At 55.8% G+C, this 20,795-nt stretch overlaps 1 protein-coding gene across 3 annotated transcripts; it reads left to right on the forward strand.

Annotated features, from left to right (window-relative positions):
- Positions 1 to 442: 442 nt before the first annotated feature.
- IRF4 (interferon regulatory factor 4) lies at positions 443 to 17,147 on the forward strand. Of its 3 annotated transcripts, none has more exons than XM_055570439.1 (9): positions 443 to 512; positions 1,688 to 1,963; positions 2,946 to 3,132; positions 3,877 to 3,965; positions 4,615 to 4,759; positions 6,724 to 6,831; positions 8,857 to 9,210; positions 11,621 to 11,733; positions 13,719 to 17,147. In XM_055570439.1, the coding sequence occupies exons 2-9, from the start codon at positions 1,748 to 1,750 to the stop codon at positions 13,860 to 13,862; spliced, it is 1,356 nt and encodes a 451-aa protein (XP_055426414.1). In that variant the 5' UTR covers positions 443 to 512; positions 1,688 to 1,747; the 3' UTR covers positions 13,863 to 17,147. The 3 variants fall into 3 exon arrangements, with proteins under 3 accessions (XP_055426414.1, XP_055426416.1, XP_055426415.1); XM_055570441.1 differs by having other exon boundaries at positions 4,618 to 4,759; XM_055570440.1 differs by lacking the exon at positions 443 to 512 and having other exon boundaries at positions 1,203 to 1,963.
- The last annotated feature ends 3,648 nt before the right edge of the window (positions 17,148 to 20,795 follow it).

The following is a 20,795-nucleotide window of genomic DNA, read 5'->3' on the forward strand; positions in this document are numbered from 1 at the left end:
CGCCCGAGTGAGGTTCCCCTGGCCCGTGCGCCCGACTAGAGGTGCGTCCCCAGCGCCGCCCGGCCCCGCGCCCCTGGCTCTCCGTCCGCAGCCCACTACCCCATCCCGCGCACCCGGCTCCCTGCCCAGAGCCCCCAGACCAGCCCCGCGCACCCAGCTGGGAGCCGGCGCTCCGCCAGCCCGGGTTCCGACCCGGCCCCGCGCCCCCCGCTCTGCGTCCGCAGCCCCTAGCCCAGCTCCGGCCCCGCGCCCCCGGCTCTCTGTCCGCAGACCCCGCCGCACCCCGCGCGCCCGGCGCTCTGCCCGGAACCCCGAGACCAGCCCCGCGCGCCCAGCTCTGCGCCCGCAGCCCCCACCCCGCCAGGAGGCGCCCCGGTTGGCCCCGCCCCGCGTAGGCCCCGCCCCAAGCGCGGCTTTTAAGCTTTATAAAGTTCCTCTTTCCTACCTCGGAGGCTTAGTTTCACTGCTTGGACTTGGGACTCACCGCTGCCCTCAGCTCGAGTCGGGGCGAGGTAAGACTTGGGTCGGGAAGGACCAGGGCTGCGAGCCGGGGAACGCAGGAACCCGGCGCGAGGCCAGCCGTGCGGGGTCCACCTCGGGGCAGCGCAGGGCACCCCAGCGTCGGCGCCAGGAGAGAGCACGCCCCTCGAGGGAGCCCCGACGCCCACCCCATCTGCTCTTGGCCGGCGAGTCCCGCGGCCCCAGCGTCCGTGGGTCGGCCGAGCCCGAGCCCCGGGAGGCCACGCGTGGGACCGGGTGTGATAACGAGGTCGCCGGGCCATCAGCGGCCGAGGGGGTCGTCGAAGGGACCCACACCGGGCGGCAGGCTTAACCGCGGGGGACGGACCCTTCTTCCTCCCGAGGCTGTTTCTGTTGCTCCTCGCTCTTGGGCTCAAACTCACCTCGGCCCCGAGCTCGTGGCTTCCCGACCGGTGGTGGAAGAGGAGGCGCTCCAATTCAGGCCACGAGGGGCCCCGCGCTCCGCGACCCCCGCCTTCCCGGCACCTTCCCGCCCCCGCTCCGCCCGCGGGCCTCCCTGCCCGGCTGATGCTCGGCGCGGGGATCCCCCACGACTAGGCTGCGCTCGCTGCCTGAGGCCAGGTCCCTCTGTCGCATGTGGCTCCCGGGCCACCTGGTCGTTGCTACCTGCCTGGGGCTCCGAGGCATTCTTGGGGCAAAGAGTGCGCGGGTTTCAGAGACAGCCGCGAGGGAGCTGCCGCCGCCCTGCACCTGGAAAGCCAGGCCACAGGGGAGCCCGCGTGCGGAACACGCGGGGCCACCCGGGAGTGGGGGCTCGGGAGAGGGCGCGGGCGAAAACTGACCGTGGCAGGGGAAATGGACTGTCCACGGCTTGGGCCTGGGCAGGGGAGCGGGAGTACGAGTGAGCAAACGGAGGGCCACGCGTGGTGGTGGCTGGATTTCGGGGGTGCGCGAAGATCAGAGCCCTGAGTCTGGGCAGCGCGCGGGCCGCGGGGGAAAACGCGAGTGGAGCGTCCAGAAGGTGAGGTCGCGGACGGGCTCCGGGTGGCGGCAGGACGGCGCGCCAAGGGCATGCACGAGCCGAGGCGGCTGAGAAGGGCCTTCTCTCGGGTCTTCGGCGTCACAGACTCAGCGGCGCGCGCCTCGCCGCCTCCGAGACTCTGCGGCCTCGTGGTCATTGCCGGAGGGCCCCCTCCTCTCCCCGCAGCGCAGAGCGAGTGCCGGAGCGGAGCCTGGGTTGCGAAGGGACAGCGTCGGCGCGCGGGGCATGAACCTGGAGGGCGGCAGCCGAGGCGGCGAGTTCGGCATGAGCTCCGTGAGCTGCGGCAACGGGAAGCTCCGCCAGTGGCTCATCGACCAGATCGACAGCGGCAAGTACCCGGGGCTGGTGTGGGAGAACGAGGAGAAGAGCATCTTCCGCATCCCCTGGAAGCACGCGGGCAAGCAGGACTACAACCGCGAGGAGGACGCCGCGCTCTTCAAGGTGCCCGGGGCGGGGCTGGGAGGGGCCAGGGCCCGCGCGCCGCCCGACCCGGGCTCCGGGGGCCGGTCCGCGCCGCGCGCGCCGGGCCTCGTGCGGGAGCGCGGGTGTCCCGCGGCTCCTCTGGTAACTTCGCAGAGGGCGGACCCGGTGCCACGCCTGAGCGCGTGGGGCGCACGGTCCCCCGGAGTCAGATGCCCGTCCGCGCTCCCGCCGGGTAGAGGGGTGGGCCAAGGCTGCGCCTCTCTTTCCCTGGGGCCCTCTTTCTGGAACTTTGGGTACCTCCTCGCCTCCGCGGATCGACTGTGTCTCTTCCTTGCTCGCGGGCAGGCGTGTGCGCTGCGCCCCTCTCCACGTTGTCCCGCCCTCACGCCCCCTGTCTGGCCAGCGCTCTCCTTCAGGCTCTCTCTAGTCCTTCGGCCGCGTCTCTCCCACTGCCTCAGTCTCTGTGTGACTCCCTCTTCCCGAGTCTCTCCCTGGAAAGTTTTCTCCGTCTCTCTCCCTTCCTCTTTCTCCTCTCTCCCCCTCTCAGGGTCTCCTTTGGGCCTCTCTCTGGGGGTTTCTCTTTGCCCTGTGTGTGTGTCCCTGTCCTGACCGTTTTCCCCTTGGGCAGTTTACCCAGCGGCCAATGCTTTAAGGCCCAGCCCCACCACCTGTGGGCAGAGCGTGGAAGGGGACTTCCTCAGGGAACTTGCCCGAAGAGTAAGGCTTGCCTCAGGCTCCCTGACGTCCAGAGGTGCCCTGTGGTGGTCCCTCAGCCCACAGCTCTGTCCTTGCTTCCAGCCTAACTGCTTCAGTGGGTGGGTGGGCCTTTGCGGGGTCCTCAATCTTACCTGTCTTTCATAAACACATTCTGTGTGTGTCTCTATCCCACATTCCTGTGGATCTGAAACCCCTGCCGCCATTCTTTCCTTTAGAAATGCAATTTCCAGATTCTTTTTTGAAAGACCTGCATTTTAACTTTTCCCCGCTTCTTTCCCACCAGGCTTGGGCACTGTTTAAAGGGAAGTTTCGAGAAGGCATCGACAAGCCAGACCCTCCCACCTGGAAGACACGCCTGCGATGTGCTCTGAACAAGAGCAACGACTTCGAGGAACTGGTGGACCGGAGCCAGCTGGACATCTCGGACCCCTACAAAGTGTACCGGATCGTCCCCGAGGGAGCCAAGAAAGGTGGGCTTCCGGGGCTGGGGCCGCCTGCACTTGCGCCTCCCTACGGTTCCCGTCAGAGTCCCGTTTTCCGTTTGCCGCTTTTGTAGCCTCCCATTCAAGCCTGGCAGGCGGTTTTCCCAGCTTCTCTGGGTCACAAGTTGAAGTTCCCGTGGTGTCAGTGCAGGATAATTTCTCAGGCTCCTGGTCTCCTGCTGTGCATGTGCATATGTGTGTGTTTTCTAGTTTGTTCTCCCAAGATATGGACCAGATTTCCAAGCCAAAAATGGAAAAGCTGTTTGAAGCTTTACTTATTCATCTGTCTCTCTTGATTAGCCATTTTGAGGAAGGGAAGGTTCATGATCTACACATCGTTACCATTTGTAGTAAGAAAAGTGTCAACATTTAGACTTTGCCATGGTCAACTGGGCTGCTTGTTAAAACTAAGGTTCCCACTTTCCAAGATGCTGACCCAGAGCAGGGCCCAGTTTAACAAACCACAGGTGATCTCACTAGATGGACATCTGCTGGGGGAGCTCATGCCACGAGGGCTTCTCTACTTGTGCTCGCTTTGTGGCACCTTGTAGGAACTAGTTTAATGGCCCGGACAAACAATTGCCCAAGGGAATTGCAGAAAAATGCCTTATTTGTCAACACTGTGCTATGCATTCTAGGAATTAGACTCGCAGGTATTTTTCTAAGATTTGGCATTTCATCCTGTCAGTTCCCTTTTCACACTGTGCATTTCCCTTTTCCCCAAACCCTCAGGAGCAAAGCAGCTGACCCTGGAGGACCCGCAGATGCCCATGAGCCACCCGTACAGCATGCCGACTCCTTACCCCTCACTGCCTGCTCAGGTATGGGAGGGGCAGGGCTTCGAGCAGGGGAGACTAGGCCTGGGAGAGGCACTTGGGCCAGATCCTACGTGGCGGGAGAGACCTGCGAACAGAAGCAAGCAGAACTCCGCTTTTGCTGTTTGTCAAACTGCCAAGCCACATCCCAGGTCACTGGATGAATGTTTCAGTCGCTACCTGGTGCTGCTGGTTTGAGGAGAGGGAGATGAGGGCGGGTGTATCTGCTTGCTGGTTAGATTTCCCCGCTGACTCTGAAATCTTCTGGGAAACAGACCTTTTGTGGAAGCCAAAGATTTTGGAAGCAGGGCTTTATCATGTGAAACCACAGGGCAGCTGACCCTGTCGGACTTTTCCGATGTGAATTCCAGCTCTGTTTTATTCACTTTGCTGGAAGGGAGGCAGAACCCCCAGCAGGGCTCTTGGTTTAGCCATATGATGAAGCATCACATAAAGCCTCACATAAAGCGTCGCTTTACAGCACTGTCTTGTTTGTGCTTTCGATTCTTTGTGGCGAGTTTCCACCACAGCTTTTCTGATAATAAGAGGATTTGGCTGCCTGCCACACAGTCAGTCCCCGAGGAGTCTGGGGGGCTCCCCCAGGCTGACCCCAAGCTGGCCGCTCTCCACCCCAGCCCCCCTCTGATTCCTCCAGCAGGTTCACAACTACATGATCCCGCCCCACGACCGGGGCTGGAGGGAGTTCGTCCCAGACCAGCCGCACGCAGAGATCCCGTATCAGTGTCCTGTGACCTTCGGACCCCGCGGCCACCACTGGCAAGGCCCAGCCTGTGAAAATGGTAAGGGCAGGGCCTGTGGCCAGAGGGCCTGGCCCCTCCTGGCCTGACCTCAGGGCAGTCCCGTGGCTCTCTCCCTGCTCAGAGCTGCCGGGGAGGGCCCTGCGTGCGGTAAAGGAGGGCACGTGTCCCAGAGGACTCCGGGTCCACGGTGCCCAGCCCACCGTGTGCCTGGACAGACTCGGGGCTGCGTCATGGAACCAGGGGTCACGCCAGGCCCCAGGAAGCTGCCCTGCTTTTCACAGAATGTAAGCAGTGTGCCCACAGCTGCCCAGTGAGACTGAGGGCTGGGGACCACTTCCAGGTCCCCTGACCCCAGAGCCCAGCCACACAGGACAGGGAACATCAGAATTCAGACTGGCCGACTTTATGTTTAGTAAGCTAACATGTTTCCCCCTCCTTGAATAATCTTAAATTTTATTTTTAATCTTGGGCAAGAAGTAGTTGATTTTGTTAGTGTTCCCAGAGAAGGCTGGACCGTCCTTTAATCCTGACTGTCTCTGTCTACACATCTGTAAAGCTGGCATCCCACAGCTGTGGCCCAGCCCCCCTGCACCCACCTCAGCCCGCAGGGACCCAGAGGATTTCTCTTAAGCAGCGGTGTGTCCAGGCAGTCGTTCCTGGGATTAGAGGTGATAGTAAGAAAGGGACATGTAAATCCTGTGAAGGAAACACAGAAGGTCTCCGCAGAAGAGGGCCTGGTAGGTGCTGCTCTTGGACTGGACGCTGTGGTCCTTGGAGGCCTTCCCCCACCCCCAGAACGAGGCCTGTCTCAGAAGCACTAGTTTGCTAAGTGCAGAGAAAATTCCACACAGTGTGTCCAGGGCATCAGAGCAGAAGCTGTCAGGACCTGCGAGTTAGTTGTTTACATAGAAATCTAAGGCCCGTCAACACCTGGATCTTTTGAATGTTCTAGTAGTATCGGCCCCTTTTTCCAGTCATGTCCAGCTCACTCTTGGCTTATGGAATTGAAGAAGTAGCCTATGATTTAAGATTGGTTTTGAGTGACATATTTTTTTTTTAATCACAAAATTTGGTTTTATTAGCTTTTTAAAAGTGATTTGAAGTAAAAGTTGGTTTTCCATATTGTGGTGGGAGAGTCAGCTGATGCTGGACAGGTTTATGCAGTTCAGACCTGGGTCTGGTGCATCAGCTCCGCTGAACTGGTGACCCTGGTGCAGAGGGTAGGCTGGTGGACAGATCTTGACACATAAGTGACATTACGTGATGCACCAGCCTACTGAGGTTCTGGCACACACTCTCTGTTAACCTCTCACGCAATACAGCTGCTCTGCCGGCTGGAGACGTGGTTCCCTTTCCTCCTGAACCCAGGAGCAGCAACTAATGAACCAGGCCTAGCAACGTGTAGGGTTTTGGAGGTTGGAACTCATGTAGAGACCTGGGCTCAGCTCTGCGGTGAGCTCGCTGTGCGCATGGGGTGAATCGCACAGCCTCTGGACTCAGTCACCCTGCCCATTAGCTGTGCAGGGACAGGGCACAGCCTTCTAGCCATGAGACGAGTGACACCTGGGGGTTGAGCCTGGCATGCACGGTGAACGCTGCACTGTGGCCTGGAAAGTGACCAGGACAGTAGGTCTCAAACATTCTCAGCAGACACACACACACACAGGTGACTCTGAGGCGCTGGAGGGCTTAATGACAAAAAAGCAGGGAAGGAAGGAAGGGAGAGAGGGAGGAAGAAGATTGCAGAGGCAACGCCAAGGTTCCTTCCGGCTATGAAAAGGCTCCGTCCTTCTTCAGCCTTGGTTTTTCAGTAGGACCTCAGCCTCCTTGCCTCTCGGGAGGGGGTGTGTGTGGGTGGGCAGTGTCGCGCTAGAGGGCCCAGGCCCTTCCCTCCCAGCCTGGTGCACCCCCGGGGCTGATGGGCCACCCTCAGGCAGAAGCAACTTCCCTCTGTGTCCGAGGGACTCTGTTAGACGGCGTCTGATTTTTATTTGCAAATGCAGGTTGCCAGGTCACAGGAACCTTTTATGCTTGTGCCCCGCCTGAATCCCAGGCCCCCGGGATCCCCATAGAGCCAAGCATAAGGTCTGCCGAAGCCTTGGCCCTCTCAGGTGAGTGGGGCCCCCTGGAGGCGGCGTCTGCGAGGGTCCTCTCACTTTGGGTGGATTTGAGGGGTCCGTGAGCGCAGCTGGGGTCTGGCGTGGGTAGAAGAGTTAGCATCTGGGGCCAGCTTCCCAGGCTGGCCCACTTCTCCAGGTGGGTCTGAGCCGTGTCAGCTCTCTAGGAATGTGCAGTTGCCCCAGTTCCATTTGCCAAGGGCCCCCCACCCTTCAGCAGCTTCTCACACCACACAGCAGGGGCTGCTCATCGTCCTTGCAGGCTTGGCTGCAGACAGGTGGCCCGTGGCTTCCCGGGACGCAGCTCTGGGCTCTTTCTCCCCGTCACGTACAGTGCCTTCGCAACCAGCATCTTGCTCCTCCTCTGAGTGTGGTGTGTCTCACAAACAAATCCCGATCAGATCTGGTCTTTAGAGTTTCATCTCTAAAAGAGGCCTGGATCTCAGCCATCTCACCTGTTTTATGGAAAACACCTTGCGCTGTACTAAGCAGGTGTGATATACGTATATTTATCTTTTAGATAATGTTTTGATTATTTTAAAATGAGACTTGCATATGTTAAAAATGAATAGCTTATGCTTTGGAATTCTCACCCTGCTCCCCGCCCTTTTTGAAAATCAGCAACAGGAAACATAAGCTGGATTCTCCAGCTTTCAAGAGAGCACAGCTGGGGCCCTCCCTTGCTCCCGGGAGAGCTGGGCTGGCCGATGGGCTCTTTCTGGTTCTGAGGTTCTGAGGAAGGCTTGCTGCCTTTCTCAGATGCTCCTGGATGGTGGAGGGAGCAGAGGTGTCTGAGCAGAAAGGCCTGTGTTGTTTTTAGAAACTTTCAAACCCTTTCCTTAAGCACCTAAGACTTGAGTGTGTGCCTAGAAAGTAGGAAATAAACAGCTATTTATATCCCTGTGACCTCGTGATTTCAGATGACGTTCAACGAAATGAAACCCTGGGTAGCCAACACCCACTCCTCGGGGTTCACAGCGGCAGGAGTGGCAGAGGCGGCTGGAGGCAGTAATGTGGATTGTCTGAGTCTCAGAACTTACCCTTGAGGAATGAGAGGCTTTCGTGGGTTTCTTTGGGTGCGCTCAGTACAGATTACCATCCTAGCCGTTTATCCAAGGTCGGCCACCCACTCAGGCTTGAGCCCCACGCAGTTGCCCCTCGTACTTCAGGTCCCGGGCCCTCGGCAAACCAGGTTGGTCCTTTCAGCCCATTGGTCAGATTTTAGAGAGGATTCTAAAATCAGCAAAATTTCAGAAATGAGCTCATATTGTTTAGTTTTGGAGAAAGCGCGACTCTAGAGCCATCCTCAGACTCAAACACAAAGCAAGGTGCGTCTCAGCTGCCTTTACGCTTGGGCTGTTTCCTCCACGAGGTAATTTTATAATACGAGTAGAACATGCACAGTGGGAAAATAAGGTAAAAATCAGCAAAGCAAAAATGTGAAATAAAAACAGTCCCGCCACTCAGAGCTCACCAGTCATCAAGGCTTGTCCTTCCCCAAACTTCAGTGTGTTTCTATGTGTGTGATTTTCTTTTCCTAAATGACATCATACTGATGTTTTTAGTGTAGTTTTGGATGTGTGGACATATTTGCCTTTTTTCTGAAAGACCATTGTACTTTTTTGCTAATAAGAATTATTTAAAGTAGGGTTTACTTCTTCCAAAGTCAAAACTGACGGCCAGGCTTAAAACGAGCTTCTGTTTGGTGGCCTGTGACATGGTGCGTTAGACACCCATGCTGTCATCGCCACTACTGAGCTCTCCCCCGGATTCTGTGTCCCGTACATTTGGAAAAATGCTGGGTTAGGGAGCGTCACAGACTGACGCAGAAGTCCTCCACCATCGGGCGGGCTCAGGCTCAGAGAGGGTCATAGGCCTTGCAGTGTCTCCCCCCAGGCTCCTTGGTACAGGCGTCCCACCAAGGATGCTCTTTTCGGGCAGTCGCCTGGCCCCCTGCTGAGTACCAGCCCCGGGCTCCTGGCACGGAGCCCACACTGACCGCCAGCGCTGTGCTTGCAGACTGCCGGCTCCACATCTGCCTCTACTACCGGGAAGTCCTGGTCAAGGAGCTGACCACGTCCAGCCCGGAGGGCTGCCGGATCTCCCACGGCCACACCTACGACGCCAGCAGCCTGGACCAGGTCCTGTTTCCCTACCCCGAGGACAACAGCCAGAGGAAGAACATCGAGAAGCTGCTGAGCCACCTGGAGAGGGGCGTGGTCCTCTGGATGGCCCCCGATGGGCTTTATGCCAAGAGACTGTGCCAGAGCAGAATCTACTGGGATGGGCCCCTGGCGCTGTGCAGCGACCGGCCCAACAAGCTGGAGAGAGACCAGACCTGCAAGCTGTTTGACACGCAGCAGTTCCTATCAGGTGAGGTGGAGAGGCTTGGCCGGAATGGGGTGCCTGTGCGAGCTGGGCCTGGGAGTGTGGAGCTGCTGATGGTTGGTGTGTCCCCGCGAGGGTCATGGCAGCAGGTCGCTCAGCAGGGCTTCCTTCTCTGTGGCCCTGCACCCACCAGGCCCGACCCCGGAGTAGGTCTCCTGTTGGTTCACCTGTCACCCCATCTGCGGGGGCCTGGGAAGAGCGGGAGGTTGTCCCGGGGCTGTGGTTCAGGCTGAGGTCTTAAAATTTTAGGATGTACCTACTCCTCACTGGCCAATAAGGCTCCTGTTTTACTGGCACCAGTGGTCTCAGCAAGCATATCCGCTGGTGTTTCAGCTTTTACGGTTCCTAGAAAAGTTTGAGGGTAGAGATGCGGTGCCAGCACTCACGGCTGTGAGCTGTGCCGCCCTGAGCAGATGTCTCCCAGCAGGTGGGCCCCGCCGAGTGTGCTGAACTGATTTTGCAGAGGGGAAATTATGAGTTGTTTCTAGATTTCAAATCACATTTTCCAGAGTCACCAAGTTTTGTTTTCCTAGTATTGATTTCGTGGCAGCTAAGTCGGGTCTGGGCTTTTGTGAGTCCTGGGCCACCTTGTGGGGGAGTCCGTCCTGTGCCCGTTCGGCTGTCCCCATCATCAGGCCTCTTCTGGGCAGAGAGCTGGTTCTCCCTCATCATTAGCTCTTTTTGTATAAGCGCCTCCTTCAGAAACAGCCTGTGTCTGGGCTTTCCTGGGCCTCCCCTTCCCCAAAGCTGCTTCTTGATTCAGCTCACCTGGAGCACAGCCCCTGCAGTCTGCCAGCAGAGACCATGCTCAGCTCCAGGGTCCATGGCTCACATTTGCTGAAGCTGCTCTAGATTCTCTTTCGTTGCCCAAGCAAACATGTCCCTGGTGACTCACCCTCCCCCAGAGGCAAACCCGGAGGAGGAGGGAGAGCTAGCCTCTGGTCCCTGGCAGCAACCCCCAGGCCTCGCAACACATGGGGCTGTCCACCCTGGGCCCAGCGTGTGGAGCGCCTGCCGCGGGGCTCGAGGAGGAGCCGGGAGTCTGAGGTCCGTGGCCAAGTCTGAAAGAGCCTGGCTCTGGGTCTCTTCGAGGTAACAGGTCTTGGATTCAGAAGGTTCACTGTGGGTGGGAGGGGCTTCATCCTGAGAAGGGGTCCTCGCTTCTTGGGGTGTCTCTGGCCCTGCAGCTGTAGGAAGGGAGCTCTGTTGGACATGGCTGTCAGCCTCTGGGACTGTGGGCCCCATCATGTGGGGCTGTGTGCTTCTTCATGGGGGGCTATACGCCCCCTCATGAGGGGCTGTGTGTCCTTCATGTCCTCATGTGGGGCTGTGCGTCCCTCATGTTGTCTCCAACCAGGAGCTGCTTCGGTTTTGCTCTTTCCCTGGGACCCAGGGCTGTGCTCTGTGCTGGTGCCACCTCTGTCTGAAGTGTTTTCTGAGGTTCGAGGAGGAAACTGTGAACTAAAAGCTGCAGCTGTGCAGACAGGCCCCTCCAGTCAGGGATTCCCGCGAACCTTCTCGAGCCGCCAGGCCTCTCAGCCAACTGTTTCAGAGAACTGAGCCAACGCAGAGGCGTGGGTGTCACCCCCGCCCCCTCGCAGTGTGGAAGCCTGGCACATGTTCTGCTGAAGTCAGTTAGGTTTGATTTGAATTCTGGAAGAAAAAAAAAGCAGGAAGTCAATGGTCCAGTGAGTTAGCTAGAAACTTCTTCGGTTGAAGAGAACAGTGGAAATCTTTGATATCTACCCATTCAGGATCTGCAACCTCCTGGGGACAGCCCCGCAGCCCGCGCGCACATCTGATAAGGCCGCTGCGGCTGTGCACACGCGGCCGCGCCCATGTGAGCCTCTCCTCTGCGGACTGACATGTGCTCTGGGGGCGGGGCCAGGGCGCTGGTGAACGTGGGCCGGTGTGGGCTGGGGCCAGGGCTGGGGCCTCATCCCACCCTCCCTTCTGAGGGAAGCAGCTCAGAGTCACTGGGTCTCCAAGATAACGTCCTGCACTCTGCGGTGTCGGAGGTCGTGGGCAACACAGACCGTGGCTTGGAGGTTCTGGGTCAAATCAGAAACTTCTGATTTTTTGGAAAAAGCAGATTCTCCTCTGTGTAAACGATTCTTTTGGCTCAACATAGCTCCATTTCCTTTTCGGCCTCCCCTACTCCTTTCTAAGACCTTTGCCTCCTTGTGGGTCCAAAGCTGCAAAACGAGCACCCCTCTTCGGGTGCAGCCCCCTAGAGGTGAAGGCGATGCCCCGGGGGAGACCCGTGGGAACACTCATGTGCACCCCCGCCTCTGGTCCCGCCCTCACCGCTCTCTGGCCTCCACATCGGCGTGGGCTCCCATCCCCGCCCCGCGTCCAGCGTGCGGGTCTCTGAACTGCTTCCATTGGTCTGCAGAGCTGCAGGCGTTCGCGCACCACGGCCGGCCACTGCCAAGGTTCCAGGTGACTCTGTGCTTCGGGGAGGAGTTCCCAGACCCTCAGAGGCAGCGCAAGCTCATCACTGCCCACGTGAGTGTCTGGTTACCTTGGGGTGAATCAGGGCAGGGCCCCACTTAGAGGAGTTCAGACGGGAAATGGGTGCTCTGGGCCCTGGGTGGGTCGGGAGGGAGGGTGTCTGGTGAGCAGGGCCTCCCCGCCCTGGACACCTGCCCACCACCTGGGGTGACCTCTGGCCTGCACTGTACCCGTCCCATCTGTTTTGTTTTCCAAGGAAATAGTCATATTCCCATTTCATAGGGATTTAAAAGGATGGGGTTAAAAGTTGCCCTTTAAAATTCTTGACATTTAATGTTACTTTAAAAATGCCTTCTAGCTGATCTTCCCTTAAGGGGAAGCTTTCCCCCTGACTTGAATATTGTGTAAGCCCCCTCCAAAAGGCCCCCATCCTCTTTTATTTCTGGTTATTAGAATTTATTTAATTGTCGGGAGCTGAGGGCTGTGTGTGTTTGGTGGAGCAGAATCTCTTACGGCCTTTGGGCAGCTCAGGCCAGGTCACGCTTTCCAGCAGAGTCTAGCATGGGCTCACCTGCACCGAGTAAACACCTTTCACAGAAAGGAAAGGAGGAAGGTTTAGAGAAATAACATGTAGCATTAATTTGCCACAGAAAGCAGAGTTTTGAATACTTGGGATTTTCAAATTTGAAATTGAAGCATCTGTGTGGCTGTGACCTGTGAAAGCTATTAACAGGCCCAGGTGACAAATAGCAGCAGGGAAAGTCACACCAAACAATAATAGAATTCAGGTCACATCTTTTAAGAAAGATTTTAATTAAAATTAAAAAAAACTTTTAATTCTATTTTAGAGTATAGCCAACTAACAATGTTGGGATAGGCTCAGGCGGCCAGCAAAGGGGCTTGGCCAGACGCATACGTGTATCCACACAGCCCCTGCTTCTTGGTTATAAAATCAAAAAACAGCTGACCACCCAACAGAAATATAGTCAGCAAAGGGGCTTGGCCAGACACATAGGTGTGTCCACACAGCCCCTGCTTCTTGGTTATAAAATCAAAAAACAGCTGACCACCAAACAGAAATATAGTCCCCATAGATCTTTAGAGTTTTCTCGTGAATTCTTTCACTGGCCAACAGTTACTGATATAATAACGGCTTCTTGTTAACAACTGTCCAAGGACTGGATGACCTCGGCGCGGGCACACAACACCTCGGAAGATGGTGGTGAGCCCTGCGTCCGAGTCTCGGGGCTGGCACGCACTGGCCCGGGTCAGCCGGCACCCCGGGTGCACCCAGGGGTCTTGCTCCTCTTATCACGGGTTGGATTTGCCTCAGTGGCTTCAGATGAGTGGCTTAAGCCACTATACGTGGGCTCGCACACCTGCCGGGATGAATGTGCTCCATTTCTTACTGTGATTCAGAAGAAGCTGAGCACTGAATACTTTTTGGTGCATGTGCTCCACCCTCGTACTGAGACTAGAGGCATCTGGAGTCAGTTAACTTCTCTTTTTCCACCATCCCTGTTAAACGGCAGATATGGAAAAGTAAGTCCATTGGTCTAACTTACCGGATTACCTTAAACTTTAATGAGACTCAGGTTTGATCCCTGGGTCAGGGAGATCCACTGGAGGAGGGCTTGGCAACCCACTCTGGTGTTCTTGCCTGGAGAACCCCATGGACAGAGGAGCCTGGATAGCTACAGAACATAGGGTTGCAAAGAGTTGGACGCAACGGCTGTGACTGAGCACGCACGCACCGTGAATCTACCCTTGATTTGGTCATTTTACCAATGTGCTTCATTTAGTTCTAGTTTAGTGTAAATTTCAAGCGGCAGTTGGTTTACAAGCAGCGTTATTACCTTTCCATTCAACTGAAGCGTAGAATTCAGTAGATCCTGTTTGTAGGTCGGCGTGTCCTCCAGAAGGCTCCTCATGTGACACGTCTTCACGGTCGCAGCACCTGACTGTACGTGCGACCGTGTCCTTAGATGTGGAGGGTTATTGCCAGATGGCCATGATGTCTTGTTCAATCTTCACTGCAGGTTGAGCCTCTGCTGGCCAGACAGCTGTATTATTTTGCTCAGCAAAACAGCGGACACTTCCTCAGGGGCTATGACCTGCCCGAGCACGTCGGCGGCCCGGAGGACTTCCACAGGCCCCCCCGCCACTCCTCCATCCAGGAATGAGAGCCCCGGGGCCAGAGACGGCGCACGCGTGAATACGCGCGAGGAGAGCGGCTGGCTGGGCCTCTGCTCTTTCTCTGTGAAATGCAGGAACGGGGACTTCCTCCTGAGGAGAACATTGGTAGAAAATCAACCTGACACATGAGCTTTTTTCAGAAGAAAGAATGCTTTTCAGGGTCTTCTGTGGACCCTGATGACAATGTGAAAACTCATCATCACGTGGTTTACATTTACTGACTTGCTGTCTCCAGTCTGATGTGAACTCTTTCTTTCATGAAGACCGAGAAACCTGTGCTTCATCGCTGACCACTAGGATGGCACGGAGGTGCCCAAGTGCCAGTCTGTTTCTCAGGGAAGTAGAATCTACGTGTGAGGCCGTCCCGCCCAGAGGAGGAGTGCGCCGGCCACTGTGGCTGACGCGCCTCGGGACGCTGACGGCAGGACAGACTTGGCTCTGGGGGTCCCCACCTTGGTGGCCCACGGCCTCCTGTCTGCAGTCCCGGCACCCCCAGGCCCAGAACACAGCTGGTGTGACCCTGTGGTGTTTCTCAAGCCAAAAGCATTAGGGCCACCCTGAGCACCGTGTTTTGTCACTTCGTACTGACTGGTTAAGATATTTTTTGTTTGTCTTTTTATTTCTAATGCTATAGAAATTATTGCTATAGCAAAAAGAGAAAGATTGACAGATCAACAACCAAGATGTGTTTCTGCAGCCTGTGAGCATTCCCCTCTTGTCCTGTTTGTTAGGAGACCGGCTACCGTGGCAACACTACGAGGAGGAGCCCTCGCCTGTCCTGGGGGAGGCCCCGCGCGAGGGCAGGATGGGGCTCTGCAGATTGAGCAACTGCAGGCCCAGGGAGCTGTTTTTGCTTATTTTGTATATTATACGCTTCCTCATGCCAGTGACAGTTTGACAGGGCCTTAAAATTATTGGGCTTTTTCCAAACACAGCTTTTTATAGAATTACTAAGATATCTACTTGCTTAAGTGAACCTGACCACTTATTTGTTGTTCCTTTTGGAAAAGTACAGATATTCTGGACCATGGTGTAGCAGCTTATTTTTGTCCTGCTAGGAAGTAAATGGAGAAGGCAATGGCACCCCACTCCAGTACTTTTGCCTAGAAAATCCCATGGACGGAGGAGCCTGGTGGGCTGCAGTCCATGGGGTCGCTAGAGTCGGGCACGACTGAGCGACCTCACTTTCACTTTTCACTTTCATGCATTGGAGAAGGAAATGGCAACCCACTCCAGTGTTCTTGCCTGGAGAATCCCAGGGATGGGAAGCCTGGTGGGCTGCCGTCTATGGGGTCGCACAGAGTCGGACACGACTGAAGCGATGCAGCAGCAGCAGGAAGTCATTGCCATGACTTCTAGGCTCGGTGTTCAAACCGACATTCTCTTATCCTAGTCTGTGTCTTTAAGTCATTCAGCAAACTTGCATTAGACAGATTGTTGCTTTTATCCAGCTTAGTAAGCAGTGAGGCCTGGAAATGTCATTTCTTCTTCTTCCTTTTTTTTTTTTTTTTTTTTTTTTGGCAGGTGTTTTTAGGGATAAAATAATACATATTAACTACGGAAATGTTAGACAGTATAAAAAGGCAAAACCCAAAGCGAATCTTCCTTTTTTTCCAATCCAAATTCTCCTCCTTAGAGGTACCCACAAGAAGAATTTGATTCTTGCAACAGATTTTACTTTTCTACAGAAACACACAAACTTAAAACATCTCAGGGGTCCTTCGTGCCCCTACACGTGCAGATTCATCTGCTCCTGGGGCACTTCTGCCAAGCCCACCTTGAGGCCCTCAGTGCAGTTTAAGCAGTTCATTAGCCACGCGGAGTGAACCCCTTCCGACAGTAGATTGCACTCCGTGGGCTACAGTGACTTATGCATCTTATAGATGTGAGCATCTGGGGTACATTACCCCCAGGGGGCAGGAGACCGCGGGCCCACTGCATGGCTCTGCGCGTGGCCGGCACCCCACCCTCTGAGCAGAAGTGCCGATCCCTCGTCTCCTTTTCCAACATGAAGCTGCTCTGACTCGAGCTCCATGTCTGGCAGATGCTGTTGGCTGGGGCCACAGCCCGTCCACATTCATAGCACATGTGCGTGGTGGCTTTCTGTGGTCTGGGGGACCCACAGGGTGGGGCAGCAGATGAACCATGAAGCAGTCTGGGTGAGGGATTCCGATGTGGGCTCAGCAGTTCAGTCTAGTCTGTTGTTAGTGGAGGATGCTGTCAAGTTTAGGCCCTTGTTATTTGGAAGAGTTTTAGGTCTGCGGGGAAGGTCTCGGGGGCACCCCTGGCTTGTTTCTTGTTCCTGAGGTTTGGGCACACCACGGGCAGAGACCAGCGTCTTTGGAGCACCACGGAGAGTTCCTTCACACCACGGCTTCGGAAGCTCCTCAGTCACCATGTGGAGATCCAGCCAGGTGGTTTGTTTTGCAATGGAGGAACTGTTCCACATGGCCCAACAAGCCCATGACCGTGGGGACCACCTGAGTCCAGCTGTGCCCAGCGTGAGCAGAGAGGCATCTATGGGTTCAGCTGTGAACAAGGCTCTCTTCCCAGGCCCCTGCGAGCAAGCACGGGTGCAGGTCTGACATGGGCTGTGTTCTCAGGCTGGTGACCGAGCTGCATCCCCAGGGAAGGCTGCACCAGTGACGGTCTCTTATTTCTGTGAATCATTTATTCACGAAAATCCAGACAACAGCATAAGCCCTTTCATTCTCCTGCGGTCACATCACCCCCCTTTCTCCACAGGCGAATCTCCTCTGAGGGGCTGAGATTCCACAAGCTCAGCGTCTTTGTTACCCGTCTCCCTAGAAGCTGGAGCTCACTGTGTAGCTCCCATGGTCTGTCCTGCCACGTGCATCATCGCCTTGCAAGGCATTGCATCATCTTGCAACTCGCCTTTCGGGCCCCAACTCGGACCTGGACACGTGTCAGTGTGTGGGGGGTGGTCTCGTCTAGCCCTGTTTCCCGATGGGGAAGACTGTGAGGGCCGATTCCCGGTTTCTCTTTTCACGGCTTTTAAGAAGGCAAGTGTGTGGAGCACAGCTGAAGTACAGGAGAGACAGGCCAGCCTCCTCCAGGGCAGACTCACCGTTGGCCTCTTGGGGAGGGGGCTTTATGGGTGCAGAGGGTCTCCCACAGCCCAGCCTCCCTCCCGGGACTGCTCCGGGCTGAACAGTCCTTGGACAGTCGTACATAATCTTGTCATGAATTTTGCTGTAAATTGCTTTTCAAAGCAGATTTATATTTGTGATATTTTAGAATCTTAATAAAGATTTTTTAAAAAGCAGTCTTTTATGGGCTGTGTGTGTTATTAAACCCTCATCTTGATAGCTTTTTAAATACTTCCTCCTTCTGTTGCATTTGGCAGCCTGTTTCCTTCCTGGTTGCTGTGAGCCTCCCAAAAATCAGATCTCACATGTTCAGCTTGTTTAAAAAAAAAAACACACACCCTGCCGCGCGTCCCAGTGTCGAGCAGCGCCCCGCCTCGCTCCCTACCACCGTGAGGGTCTCAGAGCTGAGGGCCCGTGTCGCGCTCCCTTCTGCTCCGTCGCTGTTGCTGACGGGAAGGGGGTGTGAGTTCACCAGCATCCAGACCGTGGACAGTGACAAGCGTGCGCGGGGGGCACAGGTGAGACAGAACCCACCCCAGGGCCTGCGCCCCTCCCCCAGGTCTTCAGCCCCCGGCTCCTGCCCCCGCCTGTGCTGTTAAAACCCTTGCAGCTGGAGACTGTGTGATGCTCTCAGAAGCCTACGTGTCCTTCGCATGTAGGAATCCTAGAATGCTAGATCTGAATAATTTCAGATTTGCTAAGTGGTAACCAAATCAAAATAATGGGGAAATAAACTATTACACGGCTCTGGGGGCTCTGTCTGCTCAGAAAGTGTGGGTGGACTTAGTCTCACAGCAAGTTTTATTCAAACAACCTGTCTGCGCGTTACATCTGAAAGAAGCTTTCAAGGGATTCTGTGCCCTTGAGCTTGTCTCAGGTGATTCTCCGCATCTGTCAGGTACCACAGGGGTAAGCCTTTCTCCACCCACAGGGCAGGTCTGGCTGTCCGGGTTCAGTCTCCTCGACAAGCATTTCCTTTTACATGAAGCATGCCTCTGCTGGGAGAATCATCATCTTCCATGTCATCTCTCTGCAAAGAAGCTCCAGGGGTCGAGTGAGGTCATCTTTTTCCAGGAGATGCTGTCCGGGCAACCGGGTCAGTGTTTTCTGAATTAGTTATGAGTCCTGGGCTGTTCCGGGCACCTGGTGAGCCAGGAACCCTTCGGTGCCCCCGTCTGCCAGGGGACAGCGTGTGGCCCACAGCTGTCTGGGCAGACTTTCTGGAGGGTGGGGACCCTGGCGCTGTCAGCTGGCGTCTGGTCCAAAATATTATAAAGTCCATTTTATCCCAGTCCTTGAGCTAATGGTCAGAAGTTTGGAATCTGTGGACATCTTATGATCTTTGAAAGCTGTTGCTTCACTCCTTTAGAAATTACCATTCTCCTTCCCACCTACCACCACCTGCCCCTTCCTTCCCATCAGGTGGGCATGACGGTGGCTTTGCAGAGAATCGTCCCAGCAGATAAGGGGTCTTTGCCTCCTCTAGTCTCTCCTCCGGGTCAGGATCCCACAGCGGCCTGGTGCCTCCTCTCCCGGAAAGCCTCTCCTAGCCGCCTGGCTGCCGCCCCCCCCACCCAGGGCCCAGCTCCGACCATGGCCCTTCTGGAGGCGTTTCTTGCCCCACTGTGTACACCCCCCACACCCTGCCTGGCTCACTCCCAGGCAGAAAGACAGGACTGGTCCTTGGTGGGAAAAGGGAGGGCTCAAGGAGGCTGGGAGTTTAAGAAAGATCAACCACTCCTTCAGCCCTCTGACGCTCACCCGGGCCAGAGAAAGATGCTCAGAGCCGAGGAAAGGGGCCACGTGAGAAGGTACGCGTGTCCAGGCATCAGCTTCTCCTGGGTGAAGGCCAGCTGTGCTCCTGGAAAGAGGCACCGCGGAGTAAACCTGAGAAGAGCATGCTGGAGGAGCAGTCCATGCTCCACGCTGGGCTGGGCTGAGCCGCGGGTGTTGGGGGTGTCTGAGTGGAGGCCACACTGAGGGCCAACACCAAATTTAGTGCCAGCTCGAGTGAAGGGGTGCGATCCGAAGGGAACAGAGGTCGAGCTCCCTTGGTGGAGTAAGAGTTAAAATGAAAATGGCACTGCTAAATGAAACACGACGTCTTTCTTAAAAACATCAGCCACGGCTTAGATTTGCACCTGCTGTGTGCGGCGCAACCCTGGTCACGCTGCATTCTGTGCGGTAGTCTCTGTTTATTAATTTTCTTTCATAAAATAAAGTCCTTGAAGACAGGTGCTGGGCCTCGCGTCCTGGTGCGTGCGGGGCCTGCCCTCGAGACTCAGAAGGCAGTGTCGGGCGCGTGGGTTATGCACAGGCCACTGCAGCATGCGTGGTGGAGAAATGCTCGTCAGGGTTGCATGGTGGCCCGTCTCCCAGGGCACAGAGCGCGAGCACGGGGCCCTTCTGGTGGGAAGCAGGGGCCTGTGCGCTCAGCCCTGTCCTGCTGGCCCGCCCCACCTTGGGCCTTTGTCTTTCTGCTGTTTCCCCTGGGACACTCTCCTCTCAAAATTATCTCTTCACCAGGGAAGCTCTATACTGTGCTGAGCTCCACTCTGGCCCCTCTGTGTCTGAGGTGACCCCTCTCTGCATGACCCCACCCTCCCTGGGGACCTCCCCCTCCCCCATCACCCCCACCCTCCCTGGGGACCTCCCCCTCCCCCATCACCCCCACCCTCCCTGGGGACCTCCCCCTCCCCCATCACCCCCACCCTCCCTGGGGACCTCCCCCTCCCCCATCACCCCCACCCTCCCTGGGGACCTCCCCCTCCCCCATCCTCTTTGCTCCTGCGGGTTCACCCTGCCTTTGGTTCTACTATTTACCTCATGTGAATGGTAAAAGGGAACGTTGCTTGAAAACAGGAAGGAAAAGAACATTGATGTAGATTTTTAATTGCAGTACAGCACAGAAGTAAAATGTATGATTTTTAAGTGCTCAGCTCAGTGGCACCAAGTCGTCACCTAACGCTGTGCAGACATCACCACCGTCGTCCCCGAGCTCTTCATCTCTCAGACTGAAATGGTCCCAAGAATACTCACTCACCTACCCCTCCCTCGGGCACTGGAAACCACCATCCACTTTCAGTCTATGAATCAGAGGCTTTTAGGGACCTCATGTAAGTCAAATTATTCAGGACTTGTCCTTTGTGACTGGTTGACTTCATGAACATAATGTCGTCAAGGTCCAATCGTGTTGTGGCCTGTGTCGGGACTTCCTTTTTAAGGCTGTGTGATGTTCCTTTGGGGGAAGGACCACATGCTCACCCATCATCCTTGCACAGATGGGCATTTGGGTTGCCTTCACCTTTGGGCTGCAGTGAATAATGCTGCTGTCAATATGGGAATACAATACCTGTTTGAGAGCCTTCTTCTAAATCTCTGGGGCATATGCGGAATTATCAGGCCATCTGGTAATTCACTTTTAACTTTCGAGGGCCCTCCACATCGCTTTCCACAGAGCTGCATGGGCTCACACGCCCACCACCCGTGCACAGGTGCTCCAGTTTCTCCACGCCCTCGCCAACGCTGGTTGGAACATTAAAACAAAATGCTATTCACTATGAAGCACTTCCTGAAGACCCACTGTGTTCCCGGCCTCTGCCTCATCCAGGGATGGTAGAGCAGGGCATGGGCAGGCTCTCCCTGGCTGGTGGCAGGATGGCCTTCAGTAAAGGAGGTGAAGAAACTGAGGCTCAGGAACCCTAAAGTTACTGTTGGGTTGGCCAAAAAGTTCCCTGGGGTCTATGACAAATACCCTTATTCAATTCACTATTATCATTTAAAATGTGACTTTTTAAAATACATGTTAAA

The sequence above is a fragment of the Bubalus kerabau genome, chromosome 3, assembly GCF_029407905.1.
Source record: "Bubalus kerabau isolate K-KA32 ecotype Philippines breed swamp buffalo chromosome 3, PCC_UOA_SB_1v2, whole genome shotgun sequence".
NCBI classification, from domain to species: Eukaryota; Metazoa; Chordata; class Mammalia; order Artiodactyla; family Bovidae; genus Bubalus; species Bubalus kerabau.

Bases quoted from the DNA above. Each gene is read 5' to 3' on its own strand.
- IRF4 (XM_055570439.1), top strand. From the start codon at position 1,748: ATGAACCTGGAGGGCGGCAGCCGAGGCGGCGAGTTCGGCATGAGCTCC. The intron at 1,964-2,945 runs GTGCCCGGGGCG...CTTTCCCACCAG, and splicing joins AGGACGCCGCGCTCTTCAAG to GCTTGGGCACTGTTTAAAGG. The intron at 6,832-8,856 runs GTGAGTGGGGCC...CTGTGCTTGCAG, and splicing joins CGAAGCCTTGGCCCTCTCAG to ACTGCCGGCTCCACATCTGC.